The sequence below is a fragment of the Anas platyrhynchos genome, chromosome 5 (genome assembly GCF_047663525.1).
Source record: "Anas platyrhynchos isolate ZD024472 breed Pekin duck chromosome 5, IASCAAS_PekinDuck_T2T, whole genome shotgun sequence".
In the NCBI taxonomy this organism is placed as follows: domain Eukaryota; kingdom Metazoa; phylum Chordata; class Aves; order Anseriformes; family Anatidae; genus Anas; species Anas platyrhynchos.
Genome location: NC_092591.1, coordinates 59,683,083 through 59,709,541, shown reverse-complemented (window position 1 = coordinate 59,709,541; position 26,459 = coordinate 59,683,083). Strand labels below are relative to the sequence as shown.

The 26,459-nt window shown below is 37.3% G+C and overlaps 1 protein-coding gene across 4 annotated transcripts in view; it reads right to left on the bottom strand.

Annotated features, from left to right (window-relative positions):
- The window catches only part of LOC101790458 (synaptotagmin-9), a 66,535-nt gene that overhangs the window by 27,347 nt on the left and 12,729 nt on the right, over positions 1 to 26,459 (bottom strand). For all 4 annotated transcript variants that reach the window (XR_005266516.2, XM_027458409.3, XM_038180747.2 and 1 more), the window contains exons 2-3: positions 9,085 to 9,436; positions 5,644 to 6,190 (exon numbers count right to left, since the gene is read on the bottom strand). Coding sequence is in view for 3 of the 4 variants with exons in the window: in XM_027458409.3 (XP_027314210.1) it covers positions 5,644 to 6,190; positions 9,085 to 9,436 (899 nt within the window). In the remaining variant the exon portion in view is untranslated. The remainder of the gene's footprint in view (positions 1 to 5,643; positions 6,191 to 9,084; positions 9,437 to 26,459) is intronic.

Sequence of the window (26,459 nt, the reverse complement as noted above, 5' to 3'; positions counted from 1 at the left end):
CCTTCTTTGTGCCCTGCAGCTGCCAGGTGTTTAACAAGCAATTATTTTTCTTTCTGGATTCACAAAAAGTTGTACAAGTGGTTACTGAGAATCTTCTGAAGGAGAAAGTTCTCATTCTTCTGAAATGCACTAACAGCTACCTGTCCTTTGTATTTGTTGATTTTATTTTCATAGAATAATTAAGGTTGGAAAAGACAAAGACTTTTGCCCCAAAGCCAAATATTCTTACTTGGTCACATTTTAGTTTGAAGATGGCAATCAAGGAAATATTAACAACTCTTTCCTCTTCAAAACATGCCATTAGTCTATGAACATTATGAAAAACAACAAGAAAAAAACTTACTCCAAACAATGAATATGTTTGAGAGACTACCAAACGATACATTACAAATGTTTTTGTAACCTATCCTCAAAGAATCACAGAATATCCTGAGTTGGATGGGACCCACAAGGATCATTGAGTCCAACTCCTGACTCCACACAGGACTACCCAAAAATGTCTGAGAGCATTGTCCAAATGCTTCTTGAACTCTGCAGGTCCTTAAATGGAGCCCTGCAGAACACCATTAGTGTTCTACCACTGGTCTCATGTAACCCCATTTACTAAAACCCTCTGAGCCCAAGCCCTCAGCCAACTGTTTACCCATGCATTTGCTTTTCCTTAATCCCTACCCAGGGCATCTCAACTGTGTCATTGTTAACTGGAAGATCTATAAAACCCAACCACCTCTAGAATACAGTCTAGCATAATCTCTAGAAGTGAATCCAGAAAAGCCCTAAAATTGGGTCTAGAATTTCTGGAGAGTCTCTCTGAAAGTACAGCACAGTTGTAGTATCACTTGCAGCGAGTTAAGAAGATGCTCCACATTTCATAGCTTGAAACTTAGCAGAGAGATTCTTGAGTAAAAGGCTCTGCAGGATGTGGCCTTCAGAGCAAGGCAGTGGGAAGGATTCCCTAGTTCCTTGCTGTCTCTTGGGTCTTCCTTGAATATTCCTGTCTTTCTTTGCTGGGCTCATCGTGCTTCAGATGTTTTAAATTGCTTACAGCTAAGGTGGAAGACTTGTAACACAAGCTACCAACTGGGCAAGATAAATGCAGAAAAGCAGTAGTAATGATCACTTTTTTTGGCCCACAATTGAGAACCACTACAAAAGGGAACATGTTGTAGTCAATTTGGATACATTTTCTTGTTTTGCTACATTTTGGAAGAACATTACATCTCCCTAAGCACCTAAACTTTTATATTCCAACCACCGTATTTTTAAAATGGGTGATTTTTTCTTTTTGATTAAAATATAATCTGAAGTATTTCCCTTCATCCCAGCAAAGCATCTGAGCTCTCCAACTTAGAAAGGTCTTACAACAGAACATTCTTATATAGAAAACATCTTGGTGGCTATATTGGATAGATTTGAGTCAATTAATATAAGTGAATAGCTTTTAAAATACAAACAAAACTTTTTAGATTACCAGAACCGCACTTGTAAATAATGCAGGAATATAGATGCTATGGAAGTGTGAGGAAAGCACAGAGCTTGGATTAGATTTAAAAACAAACAAACAAAAAAAAACAACAACTATATTTCTTATGCTAAAACTGTATTACTTTCTGTTTTCAGTAATGCATAATAGATATCCAGGGACAGTTTCATTTGTGCTGTAACTCTATTAGTTTCAAAAGCTTGCAACAGAGATGTATCTGGCCCTTCATATTTAGTACCAAAACACAATAAAAATCTGTTTCATTTTTTTTTTAAATAAAATGAATTCCATGAAAGAAATTTGCATTTATATAGCTCTTCTCGTTGACAAAGGATCTCAAAGTGATCTGCTGATAGCCACATAAATTTCTAATTAAGAATTCTTTTTCGGATTATTTCTGCTGAAACGTGTCTTCTGAATCACCAGAACTTCAGGCTACTTGTTAACTGCATGTTAACTGTGTCATCTCCCAGTCTAAACCCTTACAAATTAGAAACTAGATTGGACCCCACCCTGTGCTGGCTGAATCCTTTCTCAGATGAGTAATCCTGCTGCATTCAATGAACCTACTCACATGGTAGGTGAGTAGTGTTTTAAAATATGGTAGAGCTTACACATGTACATCTGAGGCCATCCATGCAAGCTTCTTTATAATTCTTACCTTTAAATTTAGAAAACCACAGTGTGTAATCCTACCAGAAAAATATTAGCTCATTTTGCATCTGCAGCCTAACATGTTCTCTTGTTCTGTAAAGAGCATCTCCTTTTTTTCTTTTTTTTTTTTCTTTTCTTTTCTGAGCCAGAACCAGCATCATCTGTCTGGTGGCTATATGAAAAGCTTATCTAGTTCATTTTGTGTTCATCTAAAGTTGATCTGCTTAATTATTTCTTCCATTAAACAGCCCACTGCTGCTGCTTTCTGGTTGGAAAAAGTGTCAGTGTTACAGGAGAGAGCTTTTGTGCTCAGAGGCACTGGGATTGGAAGAACAATCGCTTTGCTGTTGGAGATTTGTGTTTGGAGGCAGATTGTTTCTGAGCACGAAGGAACGTTTTTATGCTGACACGTACCCATGTTATGCACTAACATCAGGCTCTGGGCTGGCAACAGGTAGTCCAATGGATCAAAACTGTTGGTTTTGGATAAATAAGACATCTAGCATTATTAGAAAACAGAAGGCAGCATGTGGCAAGACATGTCAATTTAATGACATCGTTTGTAGTAAAGCTGACTTCTTGGAGGTACGCTGTGCAGCAGTGCCTGGAAATAGACTGTTTGGGTGGGCAAGAAAATAATTTGATGCCTTCTTTTTTCAAGTCACTGTGTCAACTTGGATGAGAGCATAATAAAACGGAGAACAACGGCAAAGAAGGTCTTTGGGATCTCTGGTTCTTTGGTGTACCAAGAAGCACAAGGAATCAAAATGAATGAACTCTTTGACAGCATAACAAACTTGCCTCATGGCCACCTTTGTATCACAGTTACAGCTCTATTTCGTCGAACGGCTTTACTGAGTAGCCAGTGGGATTCAGCTTCTGTTGTCATTCTGAAGTTATCTGAGCTACACAGACAAGAAAACGTGCTGAAACCTGGTTTATTATGTGACTCTTAGAGAGTTTTGACTTGGTTCAAACCATTGACATTTGGGAAATGCTAAGGAGTAAGCTGAGTACTCCATCCTTTCATTTATCTGATGCTGCTATCTCAGAATTCAGATTAGCCCAAACTGGATCATGTCTCCTACTGTGAGTCATTTGCTTTGAAAAGGTCTCTCTGAGCTGAAAACCCAGTGACAAGTCTAGATTTTGGGTCATGTGTTCCTTTTGGATAAACGGGTTTCTGCTTCCCACAGGAATCGGTAGTAGTAGGAATTAATAAATGCCTCACATGTCAGTCCTGAAGTCTTTAATTTCAGAAATTATAGAAAATCTGAAGAGAAACTAATTTCTTTGGAAATTTGGAGGGAGAAGTGATATAAAAAATTCCAGAGCTAACCTTTTGAACAGAGATTCAAAGCACAGAAAAAGGAACAGTACGAAACAAAGTCACTCCACTGGTGCCTTCACCTTCCAGGTGACTGTAAAATGGAAATGTTGAGCTTGGAACACTTAACGCTGAACAAAGCCAGGCTTCACTTGGAATGACTGTGCTTTTGCTCTAACAGATTCTTTCTTTCCACTTGTGATTGAAGAGAAGTAACTCTTCAAAGAAGAGTCAGACTCCTCCTTCCCTGACACTGCCCATGCCCCCACCTGTTACCCTCAAGCAAGGGAGCTGCTAAAGCTACTGCTGAAGTTCCCTCCTAAAGTAAAAAAGGGTTTGTGTGGTGGGTGCACAGCAAATTCCACCCAAAGATGTGTGATGCTGAGGACGAAGTCTATAAATCCCCTTAAAACAAGGACAGTATCAAATTGCAGAAAAGGAATTCCAAACAACAACAAAAGCCAGATTGAATCCATTTGGTCTGTAATTCGGCATGCTACCAGACCAGAAAGGTATAAAACTTGGCCAAACACTTGATGAGTTCTGCTTACAGCATAGGCATAATAAAAATTCTGATGCAAGTTGCCTACTTTCTTCCAGAAAGGCATTTGTTTCATGAACACCTGTGCTTCAAAGATGATTTCATTGCCAGGCAACCCTTGTGTTTATGCTAGAGCACTGGGGAAAAAATTTATTCCAAGGTAAGAAAGAAGAATGTGTCAACTGAGAGTGGCAGAATTGTTGTAGGTCAAAGCGTTAAACTTCCTTTGATTCCATGTCTAGTGGGCTTGGGGATTTTTTTCTAACTTCTGAGTACACTGCGCTGTGTGTTGGCAGCTCTGCACTAAACAGAACAAATATATACACCTATGGTCAGTACAAGCTGTAACTTTCAACCTCAGGTTAACAGGAGTGTCCCACTGCATCACGCAATGCCCTTCTAGGACCACAGTTCATTAGAGCAGCACACACTGGTGTTCTCAAGTGTACCGCCTGCCCTGAATGGGCAAAATTTGCAGCTGAGATAAGAATAAGCTCATCACAAGTAAGGATGACAGCAAGAATAGAAAAATTATAAGGTGAGGATCTCATTTCAGGAAATTAATTGTGTCAGGACATTCTTAACTTTTTTACAGTTTCTTACATTCAACCAAGCATATACTTAAATGCTTTCCTGAATTGAGGTCTAACAAATTTACACTTCTGTCATATTGTTAATTATGTTGGGTTTATTTGACTCTAAATTGCATGTTCCATTTGAGTATGGTTTGATACACTAAATGAAATATTTAGTGACTGTTGGCACTTGGAGCTTCATCGTTGTGGATTTCTGTAGTGTATCTTTCTCACTGAACATCTGTTGTCCGTAGGGTGTGCATGATTAATTTCTAATAGTGATACAAATAGGTAGGCTCATGCTTTGGGAAAAGAATAAAGGCCTTTCTTTTCCAATAGAAATTTTTGTGGTTTTCTGCATAGTTCCTAATGGGATTCCTGCATTGAACTTGATACCAGAGACTTTGGAACAGAATATAGAAATATTTTATAAATTGCCTGCTTCCCTATGTAACAAATCTGTGCCAATCAGTCTTAAACCAATTCAGTATGTTTTGTTTCTTTCATGGAACATGTGCTGAGGTGGTGGTTCCAATTTTTAGTTTTTCTAGGCTGACCAATAATATTTTTGGCTTGGAAAGTGTTTTCTGAACTCTGCTTGCCTGGATTATAAATGTGACATCATCTCACTTTAGGAAAATGTAATCTTTTAAAAGATTGAAGAACATTACACAAGAAACCTTGAATCTGTGGTTCTGGCTCACTATTATGATGTAATTTGTGGCAAATAATGGAAAACATAGAAAGACAGGCAAAGTAAGAGTATTAGTATTTCCTTAAGTAATTTTTAGATTGAGATTTAGAGGAGGGTGTTCTGTAGCTTTTCTATCACTGGGGCAATTATTATACCCGGTACTTCTTACATAAGATGTTTTTTAATATATACAAAGGACAAGAAATGAAGACTGAGATGTACTGTCAGTTTCCTTGGATTAAGATCTAATTTTGAGAAAGAGAGAAAATAGAGTATTTTCCTTCATAAATGTATGAGAGAATTATAGTTATAATTAAAGAAATAAAATTCGAAACAAAACATTTCAAAAAGAAAAATAATAGTACTTACATTGGTGACATATTCAATATCCTTCCAAATATTACATTCCCTGGGAAAATCTGCCAAATCTAAAAAATTATCCACTATCACTTGGCCAATCAAGTCATGCCTGGAGAATCTGTCAAAGTCATACACTGAGAAATGGAGTTTCCGTGCATTCAGATCATTGTATGGGACAGTAAATAAAAAAACTTCATCAAATACTGGATTTAGGGTTTTTCTATGCACTTTAGTCTGGTGTTTTGTTTTCCTGTCAGGAAGCAGATAAATCTTCACATATGGATCCGAAGTTCCAGAGAAGTCCTTTGCTGGCAGGTTGATGGCCTTGTGTATCTTCACAATCAGCTGCTCTAAATCACAGTCATATTTCAGAATAAAGTTCAGTTTTCCACATGCCTTGCTATTACTCCTCCGGCCATCATCTGTGTCCACTGATCTTTGTTTATATAGCTCTGGCTTAATGCGGCCAATTCCTGTCAGTTGCTCCTGTTTCTGAACCTGCTGGATGTTGAAGTCAGGGTTGGAGAGGTTGAGCTGTCTCCGGATTGAATTATGCCTTAAGTGAAAATAAAAGAATTGAAATAGGTTGTGTTGATGACCATAAGAATCTGTACATACACACCAAATATCTTGTTTTCATTTGATGTGTTTTTGTAAGGTACAACAGGGTCAGATTTGTACTTCCTAGTGTTATAAAGTATGATAACTAATAATTGTCTCAAGCTAGTGGTATGCACTCTCCAAACCTGGCTGAAGAAAGTAACAAATTTCAATTCATGGACATTGCAAATCCAAAGAATCTGCTATATTACATTGTATAATGTAATATGATAAGAACTATAGCAGTTCTTATCAGTTACTATTTTCAGCTGAATCCTTTATGTTCATAATACTTATGAAATGAGTTACATTATGTAAATGGCAACAAGATCTGGCCTATTATACCTGTTGAGCTTGTTGATTTCTGGTGTTAAGATGAGGATGGACACAGAGGACACTTTTTGACATCTCTCCATTTCAGTTACTCATTGATCTGTGCTACTACCTCATTTTTAAGTGAACTGTTCTCATCTGAGATGGTTGGTTGACCACACCATCAATTGTTTTGTTTTATTCTGTTTTGTTTTTATTTTCTTCTTTTTTTTTTTTTTTTCCCCATTCATAACTGATGTAATGAGCTCCACAGTACTTAGGTTGAAAAGCTCCTTTAGTTTCATTACTCTAAGGACAGAAAGTTGTTTTTAGCTTCGGTCCAGTGAGATTTATTACCTGGAGTCACTTGGTTATTGTGATTGAAATTTCCACTTCATGAGATAACAGAAATCAAATTGCAATCTCTGTAAGGGGTAGTGGGATGTGAAAGTTGGATTAGGTAAAATCCTAATCTTATGAGCTGGATTCTACTTTTTTTTTTTTTTTTTTTGGTCCTTTTCAAATTCAGCAATCATTCAGTGTATTGGAGTATCATGAGAGGTGGCTGAACATGAAAAGAGCACATGGAAAATGCTAGCACAGGATTAGTCCAAAGCTATTTATGTTGAATGTAATCAGCAGTAGTTACTCTGGTACCATTGCTCATTCCTCCCTTTTAAATGTGTGTTTATGCATGCTTTAAAAAGGAACAGCCTCTCATAAACTACCCTCCTATTTTCGTTCTTGTTGTATAGCAAATACATAATTTTATAGCTCTGTTAGTCATTTCCATGACAAAATGTTACCATGTCACAGGAAAAAAAGATCTATATTGCTCAACCCTTAAGCTCCTTGTAGCAGTGGGAGGTGCAGTTTATCCAGGGGAAGAATGAAAAAGAACACAGGAGGCAGCTCTGCCTTGCTGAAGTCAACGAGGACTTGGAGCAGGGGCAGGTGACTGCTCTCTGTGGCCACCCAGTTACACAGGAAAGGAGCAGGCACAGAGGTGAAGGTGAACAAACCAAGGGTGCGGTACAAGGAAGATGGGCCCCTCCTGCTCAGTGGAAGAGTCTTTTGGGGAAGATCTGGGCAACAGTATGGGGTAATGAATGAGTGGGGTAATGAGCAAAGCTCATCACCAGTTGGGGTGGGACGCGGGCAGGTCCTGCTTGTGTGGGCAGGGAGCCAGCATAACTACTGCTGGAGCGGGCTAGGCTGGGAACAGCTGGAAGAAAAGTGAACTGCAGAGAGTCACAGGAGTGAAGACATGGTCCATGCACTGACAATGCTGAGGCATGTTCTTTTACAAATTGGGATTTCCACTGTTTCTTGTGAGATGACTGTGCATTTGTCATTTGATTGTGTATGAGAACTGCTGCCCTGTTGTAGAAGACAGAGCCTGCATCAGACTCAGTGATTTCATAATACTAAAGACACACAAGAGCTCTTGGCGTTAGATGTCGGATATGAATTTTCTGTTTTTAATGAATCTCCCAACAGGATTATTTGCTAGCGCTTTGAAAGCTGAGCAGCACCAGCTTGTACTACTGTACTTCTGGGATATAAGTCTTGAGCTGGAATTCAAACTTGTATGTGGCAGGAGTCGAGCTTGAGTATTCATAACTGTGGCTTTGAGCTCCCCTTGGATTTCTACAGCAAAATGAGCCCAGGCCATTCTTGCACTAATCTAAAGAGAAGGGGCACCTGGAGCTTTTGCTGCATAACATTCATGCTGTTTTGAAGGCTTCTCAAATTCTGAGACATGTTTTGGACTTCTGTCAATTCCTGAACTGGCTGCTAGCTGCTTTTGTGTTACCCATGTTCAGGTGTGCCTGCAGGAAAGAGTCTTGACTAAATTTGCCCTCTGAGATGACAAGAAAAGAGGCTTAGTAAGTAGCAGTTGGGCTAGGACCATACATTTTCTAGCTAAAGTGTATCTGCTTTGACTCAAGAATTTACTCACTGGCTCTTCATGCGCAAATACTTTTTCTTACTGTGTGAAGCATAACACACCCTCACACTCCCTTTTTCCTGTTCCTTCTTGTGCTGTTTCTCCAGTTCCTCTGGAGCCTTCATTGACTCTTGTTCAGTCACTTTTCCCCCCACAGTCATGACTGTGGCTAAAACCTATGATTATTAATTCTATTTCTAACTCCTGAAAGTGTTTCATTAGCTTGCCCTACTTTTCTTCTTTGGCTATTTTAAAAGTCTTTGAGGAGATACTACTGAGTGCTCAGTATCGCTGCTAAGTACAAATGGATATTCTTTACAAGCTAGATCTAGGGTGTTCATGCGTGTTCAGCTTCTGAGGGGAAAGGCACAAATGAGTTAGTAGTTGATAGAAAGCTGGAATACCATTGTTATCTCGTCTTTTTAATCTAAGAGGTTTGTGTGCCTGAATAACTTTAATGTAATTCTTTAAAAAAACGTGTCAAGTAAATTATGCATTTGTAATAGAGTGGTGTAGTAGATAATCAAGCTGTACTATTTGTGATGTATCTTACTGATTGACACCAGAGATAAATTGGAGTTACTGACCGAGCAGAAGAGGTGGGTTCAGTGGTCTGACGATGCATTCGCGCATTGTGTACGCAGTTCTCCTTCGTTCCAGTTTGAGCATCTAACGGAATATCAGGGGAGGTGTGGCTGATCTTCATGGAGGACTCTGGATAGGTTGTCGGCTGACCCAGAAAATCGTCACTGTATTCATGGTCATTGGTCTCTGTATCTGTGTAGTTCAGGGATTCCTGTTTGTTGTCTTTGTTCCCAAATGGCAGGCCACGTTCTCGCCAAGGGATCCAACAAAGCTTCCAGGACACGAACAGGGACACACCAAAGAGAGCAAGACCACAGGCTGTGACAACTAAGGAGAGCAAGCTTACTGAGATATCTGCAAACAAGAAAAACACATGCATGTCAGATCTGTAGTATTTTCTGTTCGCAACTCTGCATCTCCAAGGCATACAAAATGGGAAGTAAACATCTCTAGATAGCAGATCTACAGAAATTAAATTCTGGTCCCTGCAATGGTCATATAATAGGAGCTCATTAAATATTCTATTCTTTTTAAAATCTTTTCCCCCAAAGGGAAAACAAACAAACAAAAAACTAACCAACTTTGTTTGGACTTCAGTGTAAGGTTCATTTTGATAGAGCTTAGTTTATATTTTCCCTCCAAAAGCCAGGTGAAATGAAGAGTCTTTCTAAATATGAAAAGGGCTGCCTGCTTTGTCACTTTACTTTCTACTGGTCAAAGAGCAGTGCCTACAGTACTTTTTTTTTTTCTCTTTATTTTCCTTTTAAATAGTGAAATTCCCTTTATCTTCTTTAGGAGATCTTACTACCATCTCTTTTAGAGGCTGTATTATACTTACATAACCATAAACATTTGTGTATATGCATGTACATATGTGATATGAATTTTTTTTAGGTCTTTAACTGAAGTATCTTGTTTTATTAGTTTAATTCATTTCTTTCTAATATTAGACTCATTCTTATCTTCACAGATGACTTTTGGTTATCAGTACATGTCCTGCTGTTCATCATTAAGTTTAGGGTACTAATCTCTTTTCAAAACTGAGATTTTTATTTTATTTTAACTCCAAAGGCTCTTTGTTCTGTTGCTGAACTTCTGATATAAAAGGAGAGTAGAGGTGACTTTCTTCCTTCCCCCTCCCATCCACTCCCCTCTTCCTCCCCCTTTCTTAGCATTATCCTATACCATAATCATATCGACACAAATAAGTTGCAGCTAGGAGAGGCCTTTCTCTGTTTTGCTTTGTTTTAAGTTGCACATTGGGAAAATGACTCAGTGGAACAGCTGTTTTTATGGTTACAGTGTTTTTGAAATTAGTTTCTCTGTGGATTACATAATCGATCATGCCTGAAACACAATTAGTAAGAATTCTGTTTTACAGCATCAAATTATAAACAACCTTATCAAAGCAATTTTTCACAGTGCTTGTAGGTTGAGGATGTCAAGAGCTAGCCTAGATTTTAAAAGGGTGGCATGAGGTTGAATGGTTGCTCCTACCAGGACAGTTATTTAAGAATGATAATTCAGGTGAAACAGCCTCAGTCAATCTGAACAAAGAATATTTAAAAAAAAAAAAAAAGTGGAAAAGTCAATAGCTTCAGCCCCTGCTGCGAGTTTCATTCTGACTCGCCAGACAGATTAAATTTCCACAGAGCAGGGAGTGACACTACAATCAGTTTCACACAGGAGCTGTCCAGTTTATTTTGCATGCTGAAAACCAATTTTAGACAAATTTAGCCAGCACGGCTCTTTCTGTCCTTCTCACAGTTATATGAAGGCAAAACTCATTAACGGTAGGAACAGTACAGCACCTGCCTGGAATTATAGCAAAGAGTTTCAGAGCTGAAATTAATTAAAGAAGTTCCTCCCATGCATAAATGGCAATGTGGAAGAAAGAATGGTGGTTTGTGATATTTTTGGAATATTTACTGGTAAACACATCTGGCAGTGAAGGCAAACAACCTTTCCATATAATTACAAAGCCAATGAACTGGGATGCAGAGATGTAGTGATGGAGGACCTTCAGAATAAAGCAATTTGTCTTGGATTCTCTGGAGGAGAAGGAAGAAATACATCAGAGGTCTGCAAAAAGGTCACTTTTTCAAAGAACTGATTTGTGTAAATGATCCAGCGTTGAAGGAAATGAGAAACTGGTAGCTGCCAGAACCAGCCAGAAGATTACAAGGTGAGAACTGAACTCTATAACCTTCTCAGTGCCAAGGATGTGTGAAGGTGAGGAAGAATGTGAAAGGCAGACTACCAGTTCCCTACCTTGAGGATGACTTTAGCAGAGGACACAGTCATCTAAAGAACTGGTTTCAAGAGGAAAAAATACATAATAGCAATATTAACTATATTTAATTTGTAGAGTTTGAAAAACTTTAGTAATATACACCTGCATTTAATAATGTAACTCCAAGAACCCTCATCTCATGACTTTCAGAGAAGCTGGGCAATAAACAGTTTAGGTAACTTGCCAAGCTATTGAATAAGAAGCCACAATTCTTCACCATCTTGATTTTATTTCTTTCTGAATCCTTAGGAACCATTTCTTGTGTTCATTTTTTATTTCTGTGTGTGGAACAGGGACAATCACATACCTGTCTTCCTTCTGTGAAAGACCATGGAGCTAAAGGGCAGTTCTCTAAGCTGTAACCTTTCTCTGGCCAGTAATTTTCAGATGTTGCCCACCTGGCTGGCACATTTCAACAGCTTTTCCACTTAAAATATTTGGTCTGTGTTAATGCAAATCTCCTTGGCAACTTAGCTGGCATATAATAATCATCTCCTGGAGTTTGTAAGTGACAAAAAATGTCGTTACTGATCTAATAGCTGGCTGAGTGAGCTGCAGGTGTTAGCATTCCAGTGATTCTTAAAGCCAGAGTTCAAAGGAGTTGTATCTTGTATTTTTCTTTCTGATTCTAGTGGTTCTGATTCTAGTATCTACCAAAAAGGAATTATATTATGCTGTTCCTCCTGTAAAAACTAAAGCTTCTGTTTTATAAGAAACAAAAATACAAACAAGGCATAATAAAAAGAAAATTTGCCATGCCTGTGTATACACAACTACATTAAGTTCTGTCCATGTTCCCATACCTCCAACTTGCTGCTTTTGGTTATTTTCTTATTCTCTCTGAATACATACTTTGCACTGTTGATATGTAAAATTACTATATACATGTGGTCATGTAATAGCCAGCAAAAAGTAATTAGAATAATCTGGGAGAAAAAAAAAAAAAAAGAAAGAAAGAAAGTAGCAAAAGAGATGACACCAGTTTTAAAGATGCCAAGCTGGACTGTTAAGTACTCTGTGTGGAATGTGGCATGGAGTTGGCTTAAATGGCTCTATTTCATTTATTGTACAGAATCAACTTGTGTGCTACATTTGCAGGACAGAAAATGTAGCTGGAGAGAAAGAATATAAGATTTTCTAAAAGCCATTTGAAATTTGAGACATGCTTGTAACTTGTTAGCTATAAGGGGAAGCTGGTGATTTGCTGGGTGGGAAAGAAATATCTGAGGTATATGTGTTTATACTCTAAATTCATATGACTATCAGGCCTGTTAAGTCCTTCCTATTGTGATAACTGAGTAGTTTTACTTTGTGACAGTACCAGTTCCCATGACTCCAGTCAAAATAACTGTAATGCACATTTCTACACACCCACAGAACATATTAGTTACATGTTAGAACATATTATCATATTAGAAAATATTAGTGCCTGGGGTTATGCAAGAATTTAACTTCTTGTCTAGTCATAGAAAGTGATTGGTCACTTTTGGAAAGTACCGTATGTGTTCGCTTACTGGCAGAATGAAAGTTTTTAATAGAGAAATGAATGATGAAGAATGAATAAAGAACAACCCTGTTTTCTAGTAGGAATTTTTGGACAAATTGTATGTGTTAAAAATTATGAAAATGTCAGGATTTGCAGAAAATTGTCATGAATAAATCATTAGAGCACACATTAATCTTGACTGTTACGCCCCTATGAATAATAATAAAGTGAAATTGCCATTTATTTCTGTCTTAGATAGCCAGAAGCAGGAAGTACCCAGGTTACATAAGAAGAGCAAACAGCTTATTTGAACCATATCAATAAGCTTACAATTCCATTATAGTCCTTGAAAGACCAACAAGTTGCAATAAATACTCAAGAACCATTTGAGAGCGTTAAAAGAAATGACACACAAGCATTTCATTTCCCACTTGTATAAAACTGTACAGTAATATTGTGTGAAGTGCTCAAAAAAAAAAAAAAAAAGGTTATGGAGATGTGTTAACAATACAAACGCAAAAACAAGTAGCAACAGTTTCTGCAATTTTTTAACAAATTCCTTTGAACTCTGATTGCCCTTATGTCACAATCTTTCCAGGGGGAAAAAAAAGTACTTACCAAATGCCTCATTAAATTACTTTTTCTTTATTCCCCTGGAAAAATTTGTGGAATTAAATAATATGATTGTATTTTCACAGAACTAGCCATAATGATGAATAGGAGTTTGAGTGGCTTAGGTAGTTGTAGAACAAGATATGTACTTTTTTTTTTTTCCTAGCATCACTTTTCTTTTCTATAGGAAACTCTGAATTTCATATACCATTTCATCTTTGGCTACTTGCCCCTTGCATTTTCTCATCCACACACACTGGAAACCATTAGCCTCTCTAATTTGGAATAAGTTAAAAAAAAAAAGTCTGTCTATTTTTCAACCTTAATTAATTTATTTTTTTTTGGGGGGGGGGGGGGGTGGAGGTGGTAGGAAATAAATATATAAAGAATAAGAGGAAAATATTACTCTTCTGTGTAATTTATGTAAAATAAAAGTGCACACTTTTCTTTAAAATCAGATTACTCAATGAAAATAAAGTCAACTATTCTGTTAACTCTCCTGTCCAGAATCAACTACTCTAAGCTTATATTATGGGAGTTTGGCACATCACAGTTGTTCAATATTTACAACCCTCACTTTGTATTTAAGGAAGTGCCAAAATTCACATCATTTCTGTACACTGGCAGATCATAAAATGCTTGCCAGAAGTGTTGACACATCACAATGGATTTCAGGAAAGCCGTCTGCATAGGTTGATATGGGTAAAGAGGAAACATTACTAATCTTGACCTTCATGAACTTAATGAGATGTTTATAGCTGGTTTTAAGTTTGGATGGTCCTTATTTTTTTCCTGAATTACTGCACTCTCATCTTTACATAGTATGTAGAATGGAAAGATAGTTCAAAATACTCCAAGCTGCTCTGGCCAGGACTTTGTGTCAAGTGACTGTCCTGGACTTGTTACACACTATTCTCCCTGAAAAGTAAAATATCACAAACCACTAGCATCTTTAGCTGATTATTTAGCCTGATTTGTCTCTTAGCAGGAAGTTCTTGGCATAAAGGGAAATAAATACAGTTTTGAGAGCATTTATCCCTCTCAGATGAAGAGCCAGATGCACTGAAATGCTCACACTGGCTTTTTAAAAGGCATTTCAGAGTATCATGGTGAATGTATTGTATCTGTTGTTCCTTGTAAACTTAGGATACCCATTTTATACAGTGAAGCTTTTGGGCCTGATCCATACATATTAGGATATGATGATAACTTTATCAACTGGGATATTTACTACTTGGAAAAATGACAAATCAGTAATTTAATATTAGATCAAGTTTCCTATCAATTTATTATTAGGAATATACTGAATATATTAATTTTCAATCCTTACTCATCTTCATCTCCAGAGAACAAAAGAAACAAATTTAGGGCGTCTACAGACTGCTACTAGTGGATAATTCTGGAAATCCAGTCTGTCTGGAATCCTGTCTTTCCAAACAGCAAATTTTCTAAGAGAAAACTGTAGAACAGATGTGAAAACAGAGAAATTAAGAGCAGCAACTGGAGAAAAACAAGAAAAATCTAAAGTGAAACAGCTTGTAAATTGTAATGACCAAAGAGAATAGAATTAAGAAGCAGATTTGAACAACACTTAGTATTCAGGCTGCTCTTCTGTTTCTTCATTCCTAGGAAGTGATCACTTTAATGTTGAGATGCTCTTGGAAGCTTTCCTAATTTTCATAAATCCAAAGGAAAATATCAATATATATATCTTTTTCTTTTTCTTTTCTCCAAAGCACATAGTTAAGAATGCATGCTTTGAGTAAGAACTGAACATATCTGTATCTCTGCTTCACTGAGTGTAATTGTACATTCATGCAAGACATTCCTTATATTAAAAGAAATCTGTGAAAAGGAATTACTAGAAACAACTCTTTGAAGCTTTCTTATGAAGTAGACAATTTCATGTTGTAGTTACTCAGTTGTGAATGTAAAATTGAAACTGGACAACTTAAGGGTTTTGTCTTCTTGCCTTTAACTAGTTTTATGGTGAGGAAATCTGATATACTGTAATTGTGATTAACAAAGCAAATATCATACAGTGCAGTAGTGAGAGATACCCTCCCGTCCTGGATTATTGGCCCACGCTGATCACTATTTGTTACAGATAGTAAAGCACTGGAGTATTACCCTGCTGTCCCAGCGAGCATACCCAAACTGGGTTATAGAAATGAACTCATTGAAGTTTTGATATCGGTAAGGGAAGGTGGTGATCTTTCTGCCCCACAGTTATTCTCAGAGGATTGTCGGTATTCTTACTCCGATCATGCAGGAGGTGCCCAAACATGAGGCTTTGTTGCTGATCAGTAAGCTGGCAGGCAGCTTGTGCTGTACTATAGCTGGCTGTATGGATAAACTCGGGCTTTACTCTCTGTACTGTTGCTGATCTAAATATTTTTAAAAGTTGCAATAGCTAAAAACAAAAATAAAATTGGGAAAATAAAAACTCAGAACAGTGCATTTCAGCATTCATCTACTGTCCAACCAGTGAGGTAACCACAGGATTGCTGCTCTCTGAATTCTAGACATCAGTGTGAGCTCACAGAGGTGATGTGAACTGTTGCCAGTGACTGTTGAAGATGACTATATTCACATGCCCCTAAGATCCTTGACTAAAACTAGGCAGAGTTATACCTGGAGAAATATGGCCATACCACAGAACCAAAGGGGCCCAGTAAATGAATCAGTTACTCTGACAGGTCAGGTGTTACTGAGAACTCATTCAGGGGGAAAACAAATCTTTTGAGGGGGACAGATGGGGGACAAAGGACAAAGATAGCAGCTAGATATAATCTTACATATTGTTAACCCTGTCCATCCCTTGTGCCTTCCTGCCAAAAATACCCATTGCTGTTTCTCTAGAAAAAAACAAAACAAAACAAAACAAAAAAACAGATTAGGATAATATATAAATGCCCAAGAACAGTATCAATAACTAGCTCGTTAAGGCTAGACATTCTGGCAGCTGTCAAGATTAAGATGCTTTGGCTTTCATGGATAAACAGCTTGTTTTTGCCCTCACACCTGCATGGAAAAAGGAGCACATTGTGTAACAAACACAATCCTTCAGAAAGGACTGATCAGTCAGAAGTTAATTTGATTTTCATTCATCTTGACATAAAGGTCAAGATACTAACGCTTCAGGATTTCAGGGTATTAATGCTGATTGTAACTTAACAGAATACATTAATTTTGCATGAGGTTTCAAAAGCTGCAAGGGACCTCACAGTGCATTTAACTAAGAAAAGCTAAGAAAAGCAAAAAGTGATTTTATTTTAGATATTTAAGAAACACTGTAAGTCTTTTCGCACAAAGAAGGAAACATCCACTTTTGAGCACCCAAGACTCTAAGGTTACTGGAAGAATCAAAAGCTTTTATGTTTTATACAAAAAGTCATTTATAGCCATGACTGCATGTTCAACCCTATTTACCACTATCAACCACCGTGAACAAGCATGTTACTTCAATGCACCTAAAAAATGTTCAGCAATTAAAAAATTAGCACTTAATGTTTTAAAAGCATTCCAAAAGTTTTGATCTTGTTCCCTCAATGGTAGTGAGTGGGAGCAGTTCATACTTTTTCATACTCTTTCAAACACTGCAGCCTTGGGCAGCTGGCAACCACACCAGTTTATGTTGTTTCACATGTTCAAAGGCTTCTCCTTTGCTTTCTCTTCTCCCTCACTCCATCCCTCTCCCCTGACACTCAAGTGTACATCCTACACATGAGATATATCAGCATGAGTGGAAAACTAAGGTTCTGAGTTAAGTGTATATTAAATTCATAGAAAGTGGCCACTGACAGAAGGTTAATAAATGATGTTGCTTTTAGGGCTTTGGTGTTTAAGAAGAGTTACTAAATTCTGATGAGTAAAATAGATATGGCAACAACAACTCTCAGATCTGTAAAACTAGAACCACAGTTTTCTTCTGTGGCCTTGATCCTTTTTGACTGAGTTGTGATAAGTTGTGTGAGAAAACACTACTAAATACAAGCTGTTCTCAGTGGTCATTCAGGTAGGAAAAGGTCATCGCTGATGACACATCACAGTGACCTCAGAAATACAAAAAATCTCCTGTGCAAAAAAAAGGAAAAAGGTGCAGACTGTAATTATACCTGTATTCTTCTGTATTTGCCCCAGGTCTCAGCTCAAGGAAACTTGAAACTCCTGAACTACTACTGCTATGTCCCATGCAGACTAACCTGGACATGCCTTAGCTGCAAGATGTGTACCACCTGCTGAGATACAGTAAGGAACTGTTTTTTAAACACTTACCAATTGTGAGTTGCTGACGTTTAGCAGTACCATTCATTTATCTTATCTTTCTGAAGCTTGATTAAACTCTGGAAGATTAGTACATACTTCTGTTTGAAGCAGTGTTTTCAGAGAGCAAGAACTGTCTCACTAAAATGCCCCTGCTCCAGATCTTTGTCCTGAATTTCCAAAGACTTTAGAGCTTTGCAATAGTAAGCTTTCTGGAGGACAGTTATAACTACCTTTATTTTGGCACTCTGCACCAAATATACTGGATATAAACTCCAGTAACCAGACTATCAGGAAAAGAGTTCTTTGGTTTTTAAGAACCATGCAAAGCCATACAATGTAGAAAAAGGCAGTATTGCTAAATAACTTTTTTGTGTTTCTGGAATCAGTACAGATACAGAGCTTATTCAAAGCAGTTCAGAGTTATGCTGTGGGTGTACTGCTTCTCAACCTAAGGCTAGTGCTAGAGCTGTTGGCTCAGGTATTTTTTCAGGGAAGAAGTTAATTAGACATCGGGCTGATCCAATTCTTCTCTAATATAAACAACCCCATTTTAAATTTGTATTTTAAAGGTAGTTTTTGTTATTGACAATGGATTCTTAACATAAGAAAGAAAACCGTTTGTTCATTAAATGCTGAAGTGATATTTTACTGTGTTACTTTTGGAGGATCTTCTCTTATGATTGTTCTTTCATATAATACCAAAATACGTTATTTAGGTGCTCTCCTGTATCATTTTATTGAGGCAAATAGTTGACTTTTTTTTTCCCCAGTTTTTCAACTTAATTCTTCTTTGTTTTGTAATGGAATTACAATCTTAAGCACTTAACAAAAGTCTACAACTATACAATATTCTTAAACTTCTTTATGAATCAATAATAAGAGCTCAATAGATGCAAATATCAGGAAAACATAAAATGAATTTGACACTCATCCTAGTCAAAGAGGAACTGCACACTAAACATCATACATTTCTTCCCCCAAAAGAAATCTTTAATCCTTGTTGGTACAAAAATAGATGAAAATGAGATTTTGACATTAACTAGAGCAAGGGGAATCACTGATGTCATTGACTCATGAATCAACTGCTATATTCTGACTGTTACACACACAAAAAAAAAAAAAAAAAAAGTGGGAAATAAATTAGACTAAAAACTGAAAGAAGTTTGTAGTTTATTAATCTCTTGACTGTCCTAAGAATGTAATCTGAATGCTGCACTGAAGTCATATGTGTACAGTTTTTAACATGTCCTTATTAGAAAAGACAGAATTAGTGGAAATAGGTAATTGAATTTCTTTCAGCTTATAGAATGCATGCAGTCGTATTATATGTCTTTGTGAATTAAAATTACTAATTTCTCAGTTTTTATGGAAAATTTCCTTACTCTGTAAATAACCTTAGGTAAAATATCAAATGACAGCTTTCTGTCTTTAACTAAGTATTAGTTTTGTCATTGCTGTTGGATAAGATTTTTTTTTTTAATCAAGTTCTTGACATTTGCTAGAAAGCATCAGAATTTTGCATGTGTTTTCTCTAAGCTTCTGAACATACATAGTTAAAGCCATTGGGAGTAAATCTGGACCTGACACATGTTAATGGAATGTAAACAGAGCAACAAAATTGTCTAGAAACCCTAATGGTTATTTGAAGAATTGTTTTTAGTGTTTTTCTACCCACATTACCATGTAGCTGGTAGAACAAAGCTGTTAAGTTATTACAATGATTAAGCTGTTTATCACTAAATAGCTTTTCCCCCTCATTCTGTAAATGTCAAAGTTACCAAAATGTCTTTTTACAAATGAGCAATAGAAACCAAGAAGCAGCACAGTTGTCCAAGGTAAATTAGGTGAATCAGTCAAAAAATTGACAAGTGGGACCAGGATCTTCTCACTTCTGATTTTGAATCTAGCAATTATCCAGTTGCTTCTAGTAAAACAGTGTGAAACTAAATAGAAAGGGATGCACAAAGTTTAATAAACATTGCTTAGCACACAAGGGGGATTATGACCAGTAAACAGATGGTATGTCTTCTCCAAATAATCTTATTATAAATGAGTTAAATAATTGAGTTCTGAGAAAGCTGTCATCTCTGCAAATGCACCTGCCTTCTGTTAGACAGTACCCATATTGGCACCACATGTAGCGTACGACTCACAAAATGAACACATTTCGAAGAAAAAAAGTGGTACAGGTTACTGGGAAGCTGTGTCAGGAATTCTGCAGCATAAAGCGATTGCTTAGTCTAAATTCTTAAGCTGAAAATAAAAGATACTTGATAGATTCCAAGAAGCCTGAAATACCACAAAAAGTGTTTATGATCAACATCTGTAATTAAAAAATAAAATAAAATAAAATAAAATAAAATAAAATAAAATAAAATAAAATAAAATAAAATACATGTTAGAAGATTGAAACAGAAAATCTAAGCAATGGTATTCATCAGCAATCCTATATTATTCCTACAGTAAAGATTGGAGTCTGCCATATTCCATGCAGTACAGCCCATCTTCCCAGGGCACGTTCAGGTACATGGAACTGCAGCGACGTTAGCAGCCTCTTCTACTTTAGGATTTTGCGTCTTTCAATCTTGCTGTGTTTGCTTCTAAAGCAAGCTCTGCAGTAATCTTTTATTATCAACATGCTATTTTACACATTTATGTAAGAACATTAATCTGATAATTAATTGAATGGAAAATATCAAAATAATTAACTAAAATAAAAGCAAGCTCCAAGATGTTTGAATGTGCTAAAAATCTACCCGTGATATTTAGGTTTGTTTTTCCACTTGCAATAGGTGAAAGTAATATGAAGCAAATAATCACTGTTTCCATCCTGCATTTTGATAGAAGATATTTCTAATATTTTATACGTACCATTATTGTCATTATTTGTCATACTCAGACCCTTGGAGAGATTTTGTGACTGGTGCTTGCAGTAAAGAGAATCTAGACTGGCTGTACTGGATTTGCATTTTCTTTAATTAAGTGAGTTTGGCTAGATCTGTGTCTTATCTCCTGGAATAATTTTCTCCATAAAATTAGGACAGCTAGTTTCTTAATACAAGGAACTAGAGTATCTTCTGCTTTACCAAAGACGGCAAGCCAATGTTTATGATTAGCTGTTCCTTGAACAACCCCACTAGGAAGTGAAAGGAGCAGGTACTGTCAGTCTGAACTCTCAAATCAGACCTGTGCTCCAAGGTACAAATCCTTGGCAGTACCAGGAGACAATGTAGCTCCCCATTCCTGGGAAGGAGATTCTTGCACATTCCTTTCCTTTCTGTAGGAAGGGCTTCACTGTTTTGCTGTCCTAGAGTGCTTCTTGGCAAAGCTTTTCCTTTTATTGAGGTTTCTAGACAGACCGTGTTCATTTTGGAGCTTTGGCTGTTTAAATAGAAGATATTGCCAGGCTAAACTGGCAGATGAATTCACGTATGCGGTTCAGTGCTTCTTCCGTCTTTTAACATTGAGTATGCAGAGAAAATACATTCCTTTCAAGAGCTGCTGTACAGTTCCATATGCAGGAAAAAAATTGCCCCTTCCTATAGACAGCATGAACAATTTGTTTCAGCATCCATAGCCCTTGTCTTCCTACATTATACAGGAGGTGCCCCCATGAGCAATTTAGCATTGGGATAGGGAAGGAGAAATATTCTTTATGGTGCAGATTTGCCTTACGTTTCTACCTGGGCTCCAGCAGTACTCAATTAAGCGAGACACACCATTGATGGGTGTGTTTGCAGTTGCTTTCCTTCTGTTGGGACCATGGGTGCAGCTAGGCTCCAGCACACGGCCCTGCCACAGCCCCAGCTCTAGGCTCACCTGACACATGCCTGGGACTGGCCACTGCTCCAAATGTCTCTGCACAGTGGGGACACTCGGTCCTGTAGCCATGGTGGTGTGCAGTGCACCAGACTCCTTGCTTGGGCCACACAAGTTGATAATGTTGAGTTATCTGCAACGTCTCTACACACAAGTTATTCTCCCTGAAGTTAGTGAGATTTGCAATACAGGAGGACTATGAGTTTGGAACATGAACTACATTAAAGTCTTCATATTTTTCTGCTCTGAAAAAAAAAAACACTAAACACCTCACCACAAAGATTGCCTTGTTTTGAATTGTGTTTTTCTAAGCAATTAACTCCCTGCTTTTGAGATCCAAATAACAAAATAATAATGTATTGTACACTTTAGAATAAATACACTATAGCAATTACAGTTAATTGCATATGAGATTCTCAATGAGACCTTGGATAAAACAGAGGTGACAAGCAATTTAGCAGACTGTACTTTCAGTGCCAAAATCAATTAAGACATTCTAAATCCTGTAAACATTAATAGTAATTAGTAATCTGTATGTCACTCTGTGTCTTTGACTGATGTCCAGCATGTTCAGCCTTGTGTTTAGCTATGGGGAAGACTTGCTAGCAAGTATTTTAACTTACAGTCTACAGCACACATTTATTGAGAACAAAATATCTGCATTTATGTATGCTGCTGCTGGTGCCAGGGGCTCGAGACTATTTAGGCCAGCCTCTGGATGTCATTGATAGCATAAATACTGAATAAAAATTAATTACTAGGCAATACTAACTAAACCCAAATGAGTCTGGATATGAAGCAGCATTCCTAGCACTGAGCGTGTTATACAGTTTGTCTCACTATTAGATGGCATTAGTAGCAGTGGATTAGAAATCCCTTTGGGGTTTTTCTGCAGTGAAATTCCACTAGTTGCCGTGTATCTTACTTCTTCTGAAACATGATTTCAAATGTATTAGGTTCACTCAAGCAATGAATAATAATAATAAAAAAGAGATAAATAACCTTAGCACAGAGAACAATAGTCATCACGGTATACAGCACAGCTTTTTTAGACTGGTTCAACTATAATCTTTCTGCAGTAGCCAGCTGCCTCAATAACACGGAGCTGCCTCCGTGTTATACGCCAGTCTCTCCAGGTTGGGGTACATAAACAAATGGGATATAGAGAAGGCACAACCAACTTTGCAGCATTCTTCAACATTTGGTTAGGTAAGGCATCCACCACTTCCCACTACTTACCATGGTCCCAAATGGCCAAAAAATAAAATTAAAAATAAACATAAAAAATAATACTTCCTGTAGCTTGATCACATTATGAAAAAAAAAATGTGCATAAAACTATATTTAATAAACATTATTTTAAATCTCTTTAGAATCAGATTCTTGCATAGATTGCATAGATGATGTATTTCCTTTAAATTAATGCTAATTCCCATCCTTGGGCTGACAGCAACCTGTTTTTGCCTTTCTAATTTCCTGATGATTACCTTTCATGATGTAGATGTCTAATTTTTGCCAACAGTGTATGGCATTGCAGGGAAAAGTTGATCACACTTTTCTGTTTTTGTGAATTGTGAATTTATTGTCATTAGCATAGTTTTATTATTCAAGTAAGACAAAAGAGAATAAATGAAATAAAGAAGAGACCGTTCAAATGCATCACTATAATACTAAGATCATAGAATCACAGAATGGTTTGATTTGGAAGTGACCTTAAAGATCATCTAGTTCCCACTTCAGAAAAGTAATTTGAAAAAAAGAAGCCATTTTCTATTTTATGCAACCACAAACTATAATGCTTGGATTTTAAAAAATACATGAAGGGCTTGTACATCAAGCTCCCAGTATCAGTTTCACTCACGTATGTTTCTTTGAAAATTTTCCTCTCAAAGACAATTTTCAGTTAAAGTAGTACAACAGTCATGAGATGAGATTTAGTGCCTCTGTCTTAGCCAGTTTTGAAAGCTGATTTAGGGTACCATTAAGTTGTGCCCCTGAATAGCATAAAATCAGATAAATGTAGGGGAAGGAAATCATTTTTGAATGATTAAAATGTGAAATTTAAGAAAACAGAAAACATTTTGCTCATAAGGCTAAGATTTTCACTTAAAAACCTGACAACAAGGAAGAAAGAGAGAAAAAGAAAAGGAAGCCGAAGGAAAAAGGACTGTGTGCTTCAAAGAGCCGCTTGTTCCAAATGTCTGGACTAGTGGAAGTTTGGCTGTCAGCAGGTTGCTCAGCAGTGTTACAGAACTATGAGACAGTTTCGCTAGAGGACTTTCACATAAGTGGTAGGTGGTTCTTTATATGAGTTACTTTACCATCAGGTATACTACAAAAATTAATAAACAGATGTATATCCTTAAATGGAGACAGTAAAAATACATTGCTTAATCCCCAACATGGGCAAGGTGGGTCAATCTGGAGAAGGGGATGTTAAAAAGGCCTCTCCCTCCACAAAGCATAGTTTGTATTGTGTGTTTCGGCTACAATAATATGGAAGGGATTACTGTGATACTAATCCTTTCAGGTTTCCTTTCAAAAAGTAGCATGCTGAGATGTGCATTTGCAAATCTACCCAGGCCATGAAAGTAAATGTTTGAAAATCTGCGGCTTTTACAAAATGCTGAGATATGCAAAAGATAACTCCAAGTTACCCTGTTAGTTCTGTTGCATAGTCAGATACAAGCTAGAGTCTGTGGTGGGATTTAAGTCTGAAAACAGAAATCCAAGCCTGCAAACAGATATCTTGAATAAATTCCATATCTAAACATTCAGATTAAACCCAGCACAGAAGCAGAGCTTTTGAAATCCTACTTATGCTTTTATTTATTCCCATTTGAATGTGTATTCCGTCAAATCTCCGCATCTCAATTATTGCTTCCTGGCTGATAACAGAGGCACATTTCTATTTGCTAACCTACACAAGAGGAAAATATATTCTGTTTATTATTTATAAGAGTAAAGTGCTGAGAGGTCTCATCAAAACACGAGCTCTTGTCTGTTCACTCTGAAAATACACAGAGTCCTATTCAGGAAGACTGCTTTCCACCTAAGTCCTTGGGCCTAATGTTTTCTCTTGGCTGCTTTCTAGGCAGTTTTCTGCTCAGTGCTTTACTGACATCACACTTGAGACTTTCCTTGCTCTCCACTGATTGCAGGCAGGGGATTAGCTGGAGTTTTCACTGCATGTGAAAAAGACAACTGAAAGGGCAAAGAAAAAGCAGCACTGAGAGATTTCTCCAAGATGACACACCAAGAGACTGGCACAGCTCAGAAACGAGCTGTAGTTTCCAGTCTCCAACTAGTCATCTATCCAGTCAACTAAATCATGTTACTGCCTCTAATAACCATCACTGACTCAGACAAGTTTGTATTAATGTATTATAGAGCAATATTTGATACACAGGGATTTACAGCCAGACATCTCCTATACCCTTTTGTGCATTTGTAGTCCTCATTAGTTGTGGCTAAGTCATTCCATTACTTTGAACCAACCATGTCAGTATCATTCCATTAATTCATCTGCAGAGTCAGGAAAATACTCACTAAAAGCTTTTTCTTTTCTTTTTTTTTCTTTCTTTTTTTTTTTTTTTTTCTTTTCTCTCCCAGAGATTAACTAATAGGTAAAATAATAAGCAATGTTTGGGTTATTACACTCATTAATATTTATGTCAGAAACACTTAAGGGCCTGGCACGTCTTTGCTGTAACTTCCTGGGAATGGCACTACTTGACACATTCCAAAATGGGGGCTCTTCTTGTGACTTGAGGGCTAGTTATCCAACACCTCTGTATCTAATATTTTTTTTCATTCCTGCCCTAAGAAAAAAAAAATCTTTATTTAGTGTCAGCATTTGCATATTATCAACCCTGGCACATTTGCAATGGATCCAAGATCTTCAGTGGACACAGGCACTGAGATAATGTTTCTTTTAACATCAGTTATGTTATGCTTGGCAGGCCTTTGAGTGTATTTAGTGCAATCATGTTGCAGGGTTCTGGGGCTGCTACAGAAAAGTAAGAACTTCTCCTCTTTTACAGCCTTAGATGTTTTATACTCTCTGGAGAATTGGACATGCATATTTCCTGGATGCAGCTGGCTATTCTTGCTGCCATGTAATTCACTGCACCCCTTTACACATCTACTTTATCAGATTTAATTTGCTCACATATCTTTGAGATAGCATTTTAAGGCTCTAATTTTACAGCTTTCTGATCAGTTTTGCTTACTGAGAAAATGAAAAAGGGAATGCTAAACATACTAGGGCTTAACACAACAGCAATGAGAAAAGAAAACAGCAGAGTCTGTAGGGATTGCACAGCTTCTTTGCACCTCCATCTCCTATACAGCATCCATCATATTGATATTGGTTGGGGTAAGAGAAAGGAGAACAGACAGCAAAAGAACAAAGGGAAGAGAGCGACAAATTCCTTTTTGTACACTGATAAATTCAACCTTTGCAAAAATATCTCACAAAGTCAGCAAGGCCGTTCTGAGAGGAAATCCAGTGTGGGAGACGATTAGGGATGCTGCTCAAGACAAAAGGGCCTGGTGAAATAGAAGGCAGTGCTGATTTGTGGGTTTGAATTCCCTAATTCCCCTCCCCTCCTCCCTGGCTCTCATGATTCTGAATGAAACATTAATGCTGCTTCAGATGCTTCTTCCCTCCAAGGCCAATCAGCTGCTCGGCAGGGCGTGAAGCGGTTGTTCATCTGAACAGCTAACGAGGAAGTGGAAGGACAGAGCTAATTCTCAGGCTTTTCCAGCACTGCTGAAGCTCACATTTGCCTTGACACGTGGGGAATGACCTGAAGAGCCTCTCTCCACTTTGGAATAAGAGAAGTGGTACTGTATTAATTCTGAGTAAACAAGCCTGGCTTGTCAGAAGAGATAAT